General features: G+C 42.2%; 1 protein-coding gene across 2 annotated transcripts in view; it reads left to right on the top strand.

The window, feature by feature from the left end:
- Positions 1–5,808, top strand: part of LOC133129738 (arf-GAP with SH3 domain, ANK repeat and PH domain-containing protein 2-like) — a 64,257-nt gene extending 58,449 nt beyond the window's left edge. For both annotated transcript variants that reach the window (XM_061244014.1, XM_061244021.1), the window contains 5 exons: positions 13–178; positions 757–815; positions 1,343–1,422; positions 2,148–2,267; positions 3,515–5,808. In XM_061244014.1, coding sequence (XP_061099998.1) covers positions 13–178; positions 757–815; positions 1,343–1,422; positions 2,148–2,267; positions 3,515–3,589 — 500 coding nt within the window. In that variant the 3' untranslated portion in view covers positions 3,590–5,808. The remainder of the gene's footprint in view (positions 1–12; positions 179–756; positions 816–1,342; positions 1,423–2,147; positions 2,268–3,514) is intronic.
- Positions 5,809–7,957: the final 2,149 nt, after the last annotated feature.

A 7,957-nucleotide genomic window follows, 5' to 3' on the forward strand; every position in this document is an offset into this window, starting at 1 on the left:
CTCTCCCCACAGTTCTGGCAGCTGCCCCCCCGCCCCCCGTGGCGAAGACGGTGAGCGTGATGGAGGCCATGAACATGCAGTCGAAAGCAGGGCCGCCACCCGTCTCAAACAAGTCGTCCCCGCCTTCGCTACCTGGACAGGGCCCCGGCAGGCTCCCGCTGCAGAAGTCCCCCGCCGGGTGAGCACTTCCTGCCCCCCGCACTTCCACCTCCCCGAGCGGTGGCCCAGAGGACGCTGGGGTATAACGTATTAAACGTGTGTTAAACTGACTGCACTGCAGAAAGAGTTCAGCTCGTAACACTGCGTGCCATTCTCAGAGAACTGACCAGTCAAATGTAGTTCTTCTCACGATCATCTCAGGTGTAGTCGAGGAGCTGTTGGTTGGCATATCCAGGCTAGAGCTGGCTAAAACTTGTTTTCAGTCGTTTCTCTGTAATGAGAAGGATTATGAGAATGATGCATACAGCGGTATTTACAAGTTAAATCTATTTAATGGGTGATTTTCCCCTCCGGTCTATAAATGAGGGGAAGACACACAAGGAGGTTAAAATGAATGAATTTCCATCAAACGTGTGTCCCCACTCGTTAAAATTCTCAGAGAACCGCCTTGTTCAGACTCTGGCAGAGAGGACGTCTCTGTGAGGCAGGAAATCCGGGAATAGCGTGGCGGTTCCGCGTGTTAGTTCTCTGGCACGGAGAGTTGTTTGAATGGTCTTTCCTGCTATAGTTGAGCATTGGATGTTTGTTCGTTTTCAGCACAGAGAAACCCTTCAGCAAAGGCCCACCCGTTCAGTCTGGGTCGGTTGAAAGACCAGGTAAATATTATGTTCATTACGTTTTATTATGTTCTTTTCCTACTAGCAGGCATCATTATCCAGACTTCTGGATAATTAGAAGACAGCATTTTAATACTTAATAGTTTTTTGCAGACTAATTCTAAAAAAAAGTAAGATGGACATATTGGTAGGAATGAAACTACAAAAATAGTGTAAAACTAGACTTAATTGAAGAGTATGAAAATTTGGAAAACCATGAACATTAATTTAATCATATATGAATAAATAATTAGTGAATAAATTAATCATTAAAAGTAGTTTGAGGATAAACATACTCCTCAGTATTTAATAGGACAGTATGAGTGCCTCCAGCTGTTGCTATGATTTTCTTGCCCATATTTGGAGGGCCAAGGGGTGGGTCATAGCAGTATAAAACCTATAAAACTTATTGCCAGTTTTTTCTGTGTCAGACAAAATTAGGACAGCTCAACTGAGATTTAAGCAGAGAACATGCTTCAGGCGGCTGAGGTTTGTGGTGTGATGTCATTTCCTGTATTTCTGAGCAGCAAAGGAAGTTCCTGGAGGCCCTCACAACTCTATAGGCCAGTTTCCACCCCCTGCCCCGATGCCCCGGAAGTCCTGCTCTGTAAGTCCATGTCTCTGATTAATAGTCTCTAGTAATACTGAATGTAAAACAGGGATAAAGCTGGAAAATGCCACGTATAGTACAGCAATATTTCTTGTCTAGTATATTTGTGCATTTATTCACGTGTGTTTACAATCCATCTGTCAATTAAAGGCACACTATGCAGGATTTTTAGTCCTGCTTACAATCAAAGAAGTCTCCTCCTCCATCCTCAGCCCCACCACTCACCTTCATTGAAAGCAAGAAACACCCTTGAGCGTAGTCAGCGTAGCTAGCTGGATAGCTAGAGGTAACGTTGCTTACAGGTCCAACAGAAACCACAGCACCTCTGCGTTGCTTTTCATCGCCATGTAGAAGCAATTCCAGTGTTGACTCTAGTTTTTTGAACAAACCCTTTCAGCTTATCATTTCGCTTCGTGCTTCATCACCACGTCATTGCCGTAGCTAGCTAGCTACAGACCCTGTAGCCACACCCACCCCTCCCCGCAGAAAAGAGTGTCACCTCCAGAAACAACCCAAACACATCTTAGAAGATAATATACAGACAGAGGAACACAGATTTGGCAAATGCGTGCGGACCGATTGCCAATGTATCATAAATATGACTGAGCATGGTTATTATATATTTTTGTGGAGAGAATCCTGCATTGTATGCCATTAATGAAAATATGTATGCATGTGTTATATCCTGTCTGTGTTCACAATTTAGTGTGCGTTTGTTACAGAAACACAAGCCGAAAAGAGTGAAGGCCATCTATAATTGTGTAGCGGATAACCCTGATGAGCTTACCTTCTCTGAGGGAGAGGTGATCGTGGTGGATGGGGAGGAGGACCAGGAGTGGTGGGTAAGTTGTAACGCCAGAGGATAGTCTGGAATCAGTATCACTCTGTCAATACAGAAAGAGGAACCCCTGGATATGTGCCAGTAACCACGGAAACTACAACACACAGCTATGATGTCATCCTCGTCCTTCCTTCATTCATAAGACCTGTGGTCTGAACAGGCCACCTGCACAACACACTTTATACAGTGTGCCCAGCGAACACAAAACATTATTTAACATTCTATTTGAACTCCTCTCTGATATAATACTGTCATACACATGGCATAACCCCTGTCACAAGATGGCATTACAAATCAGCTGATGTCACATGATATAAAACTGTCATACTTTTATCGGTGAATGTTATGACAGATGTGATGTCATGTGTATGACAGTGTTCTGTCAGCCTTATGGCGAGTAAAGTAAAGTGTTACCAAAATTCTTATAATGTTGCTGCCATGTAGTGGCAATGTTATAACTTTGACAAAACATTCAAGTAACATTGTGAGAACATTCTGTGTTAGCTGAGTGCCTGCCTCTATGAGGATGAAGTGTGTTACAGTGTTTGTACTCACAAAATGATAACAAACACAACCTCTTGTCACACTTTAGAACACATATGAGTGTCTAAATAAATAAATACATGTAAGGGAATGATTGAAATGAGGATAAGGAATCCTATCTATGAGGAACAGGCACAGGTATGTAAAGTCTTATGACCTGACTGAAAAGGCCCAATTGTAGTCGTAGCTCATACGGCTTGGAGTTCCATAGGCAAGGTATGGAAAGCCTAAAAGCTTGTGCCCCAGGTGTTTTTAAATAACCGAGGACTCAGCATTCAGCTTCTTCTGAACACAAAGTGATCCTGCAAGTTTTATCAGATTCTGCATGTATGAGACTCCAAGGTCATGACTCATGAGTGACTTTATCAGTAAGGACGAAGACCATAATTTATGAATATGACAAAAAAAGGAGTGATCTGGGTACTGTGCTCTTATATGCTCAGAGTGGCTTGTGTGTGTAAGCACATTACATACTAATTGCATATGCCAAAATAGTCCTGTAAACTGAAGAACAGATTGTTAGAATATTCCTGCCAAGACACACAATTTCAGCCTCTATATCGACATCAGATTTAGAGTAGTCTTTGGTGCCAGTGAAGAATTGGCCAGTCTGTGTAAAATCTTATTTTTGAGTTTGTTTGTTTTTTTTGTTGAGTTTTTCCTGGTGTGTTTTTAACTGTGAAAAATTGTAATTTTGTTCTTCAGCTGGGTCACATCGACGGTGAGCCAATGAGGAGGGGTGCATTCCCAGTGACGTTTGTGCACTTCATCCTGGACTGACGGGTGCATCCCCCCCCCCCCTCCCCCAGTATGGGTGACTTGGATCAAGTGACCTATCAACGGACACCCTGGGAACGTCGTGCCATGACGCCCTTCCCAAAGCCACGCCCCTGGAACTCATGGGAACATGTTTTTTAAAAAGTCTGAATCGGAGAAGAGAAAAAAAAAAAACAGTGATTGTAGACAGTGAGTCCTTGCAATAAATGCACTTTTTCACTCGGTTAATTTATTCAGCGGTCGCGACATTAAGTTGCTGTCAAAAAAAGAAAAGAAAAAGAAAGTTCTTTTCAAGGTATTCCATTTGATTCAAGCAAGATTTGATTCAAGAGTTCAACTGTGACACAAGTGAATGAAGACTGTACAGGAAATTATTTTGCTGCAGCATAAAATACGTATGTATATGTGTGTGGGAATTCTCTAAATGTAAGTAAATATATAAATTTTTTCTAATACTGTTCAGTGCATGGTTATAGGCAAACTGTTCAAAACAAGGACATTGAACTGTGTAGGACTCTTTCAAATGGTGCTAACCTATCAGTCTGCTGTCCTAATATCTGTCCCCCTGAGGGCGCTCTGCTGACCCTGTTTTCCGCCAGTCTCTGACAATAGGTACATAAATAGCCCATTGCCTGCTTCCACTGATCACACCTGGGAGGTGTGTGTGTGTGTGTGTGTGTGTGTGTGTGTGTGTGTGTGTGTGTGTATGTGTGTGTATGTGTGTGTGCTAATGAGTGAAAGAGACGGGAAGTTTCAAAGCTCATTCAGAAGAAAGTATCACCCCCTGTCGGTAGAAAGCTAGCTTTAGCTTAGTTAAGACCACTCTGTACGCGCACTCCAGCATTGAACACATCACGGAACACAGAATTTGAAACACAGGGTAGGTGCTTTGCTTTAGAGCACATTACAGCTGTGGACAATACAAACCCAGCTCTCCGGTCCTGAACCACAATGATCAGGTTTCCACGGAGAAGGGAGCAAAAATTTGGCAGAGCAGTATGTGCATACATGTGCACATGAATGTGTGTATGTACAAAGTGTCAGGACTTCATTGTATAGTTGTGTTTCAGGGCTGCGGTTTGCATTAAGTGGCACTTTAACAAGAAAAACAACTGAATGTAGATGTTCTCAATACAACAACCAAACAAGCCCTGTGCAACGACTGTGACTACAGGTCTAAGCTTTTTCACCCTCTAGTGGTAGAATGTTGTTACTGCCATGCAGTGCTATAGGAGCCATTGCTGATATTCGCGCTTCTTGGCCTTCCTCCTTTGGTCCAAGCAAAAGTGTTTGGATCAAAGTTGGACATCTGTGATGATATTTCAGCTGTACATGCTGCTTTGTGGATAACGGCACCTGTCTGTGATTCTGTGTGTAGCACTCTTATTACTGTAGACCAGACAGAAAGTCCATATTAAAGGAACCCACCCGTCCCCATACCTATCCCTATTGCTGCCCCTATTCCATAAACTCCACTCCCAATCACATTCTACACCTCCAATCCACAAAACCCACTCATCATCCACACAGCCCACTCCCACCAAACATCTCCCGCTCCTAACTCCATAATTCCTACTGCCATTCCACACTCACTACCCCCTATTCCAGCCCCAATGTATACATCCCTCTCCTAAACCCTCTCAATACCACCCACTCCTCGCCCTCCCTGACTCCCAGCCCAAGGGAGCATTTCACATGCAGCTATGATCGTATTTTAGTTTACTGTAAAAGAGAATTTTATGTAATTAATTTGATTTTGGTTGCAGAGCAACTCTTTCTATATATAGTGTAACATTTAATCTTAAATGAAATATACCCTTGATTGAGTATGGATTACAAGTAAACCCAGACTGCTGGGGAGGTGTGTAATTATAACTGTCTGTTCTACAATTTTCTTTACCTGTTAACTCACTGGAAACGAGTCTGTTACTGTAAATATTATTTCCATATTTAAATGTACAAATTAGCCTTCAGAGTAAAAGCTGTCCTTAGCTGCACTGTGGTGATTAGCCTGTCCAGTTTTCTCCCCTCTGCACACCGCGAGCTGAGGAGGAACAAGCTGTTTGGATCACCTTCCTGGTTCTTCTGCTTCATTGCACTGGCATACAGATCCACTGCATTGACTCAGAGAACACTACATTGACTTGCAGAACAGATTTTTACGTTCGTCTTAACTGGGAAGCAAACTGGAAAACAACTAAAAATAAAACGATGAAACACTACACTGAGTGATGACTGTGATTGTCGTGTGTGTCGCACTGCTCTCAAGGCCAGCAGACCTACCATTATGTCTTTCTCCTGCATGATCGTGGAAGCGTGGGCATTTCCTTTTTCTCTCCACACTTTCCTCTTTCCATCACTCTGGTACATGTTAGTCTTTGTCTCATCTGTCCACAAGACTTTGTTCCAGAACTCTTGGGGCTCTTTTAGGTGCTTTTTAGCAAACTGTAATCTTCCCCTTCTGTTCTTCAGGCTTATCAGTGGTTTGCATCTTGTAGTGTACCCTCTGTAGTCCTGTAGTCTTCTACGTATGGTAGACTTTGACACATCTACACCTGCATCCAGGAGAGTGTTTCTGTTGGGCCATTGTCAGGGGGGTTTTCTTCACCATAGAGAGTATTATCCAGTCATCCACGACAGTGGTCTTCTTCGATTTACCAGGTCTTTTGACATAAATTAATTCACCAGTTTTTTCCCTTGAACCAAACATTTGACTTGGGCATGCCCAGTGTTTTTTTCAATATTCCTGATTGATTGATTCTCATTTCTGGGCCTTATGACGGCCAGCTTAATTTGCATCGAACTGCTGTCTTCCTCATGTTGTCACACCCCAATAACAATCTCCAAAGGCAATTGCAAAGTCTAGAATCAAGACTAGACATCAACAGCTCTCTTCTGCATTCACTAATGAAATGAATACGCCTGCCTCACGAAACACATCTGTGAAGCCAATTCAACAAATAATTGTAGTACCTTAAAATGGGGGGACCCTGTACAAAAGCTGCTGTCATTTCCAAACGTTCCTCCAATATGGATGAAAATACCCTCAAATTAAAGCTGATGGTCTGCACTTCAACGTCATTGTATCATTTCAAACTCAAAGTGCTAGTGTATAGAACCAAAATAACAAAAACGTGTCACTGTACAATGAGTTCTCTGTCTAATGGTATTCACTGTATGTACATGTTACTGGAGGGACTTTTATTTTGAAAATTTTCTGACGAATCTGCCTTCTTATAGTCACTCACTGTCATTCATTTCACAGTACTAAATATTTATTAATAGATAGGTTACATTAATAACCATGCTTAAATTCATTCTTGTTTACATTTATAAGTTTTGAATTGAATTAAAAACTGTTTTTACCTAACTGAAATGGCGATAGCTTTGAGCAGTACAAACAAAGGACTGAAAGTAATATCCAGCATTTTCTGGAGTCACTGAGTTTGAGCACCAAGCCATTTACTCTTGGTGGGTTCAACAATGGGTTACAACCAGCACCCTGAACACATCTCTGCTCAAAGCCCTTTCTCTGCGGATGATATGTCAAGTGCTCCATCTGGTGGGCAGTAGAGGTGGTATTTATTCATTTTTTCATTCATTCATAGATTCATTGACTCACAGAGAGATGGGAAGGGGGTAATGGTACACACTCATTGGCTATATAGCAAAGAAGGAATGCATTGAGTCAAAGTTAACTGATTCCAGACTTATCAGTATCCTGACCTCAGTATCTCACATTTCTAGTGCATTTGTGACCAGCCCCCCACACAAAAAAAAAACTACAAACATTCAGACCTTCAATACTATATTACTTAGAAGATTCAAACCTATATTTCATTCATTTCAAGTCCAAAATTATATTAATTTATCTGGATGAGATCTGCATACCATGATCTGGGATACAGTGCTCATATCCCACAGGATTCAAACCTGTATCCTACTGGTGACAAGCCAGGTTCAAGTGTGGTGACAAGATTGCTAAGCGGCACAGTTAATAAATCATCAGGTCCTCAACACTTTTAAGTTGTAGACGGCATGTAGAATTATGGTGCACATTTAAATCCATTGTCTTATCACTATACAGCAGAAGTCTTAAGCAGGATAATGACATACTGTAATGGCAGTGTTTAATTGGACCAGAGAGGCCTTTCAGCAGGACCTGCTGGGCTGAGCTGAATGCCAAACTGCAGCTCTGACAGGCAGGCAGACTATGTGCATAACCTTAAAGAACTCCTCATGGCCTCTTCACCTTAGATTTACCCCTGTGGCAGTGGGTATGGAACAGTAGAGACATTACATTACATTAATGGCTTTTGACGGATGCGCTTATCCAGAGCGACGTACAGTTGATTAGACTAAGCAGGAGAC

This window comes from Conger conger, chromosome 1 (assembly GCF_963514075.1).
Source record: "Conger conger chromosome 1, fConCon1.1, whole genome shotgun sequence".
In the NCBI taxonomy this organism is placed as follows: Eukaryota; Metazoa; Chordata; class Actinopteri; order Anguilliformes; family Congridae; genus Conger; species Conger conger.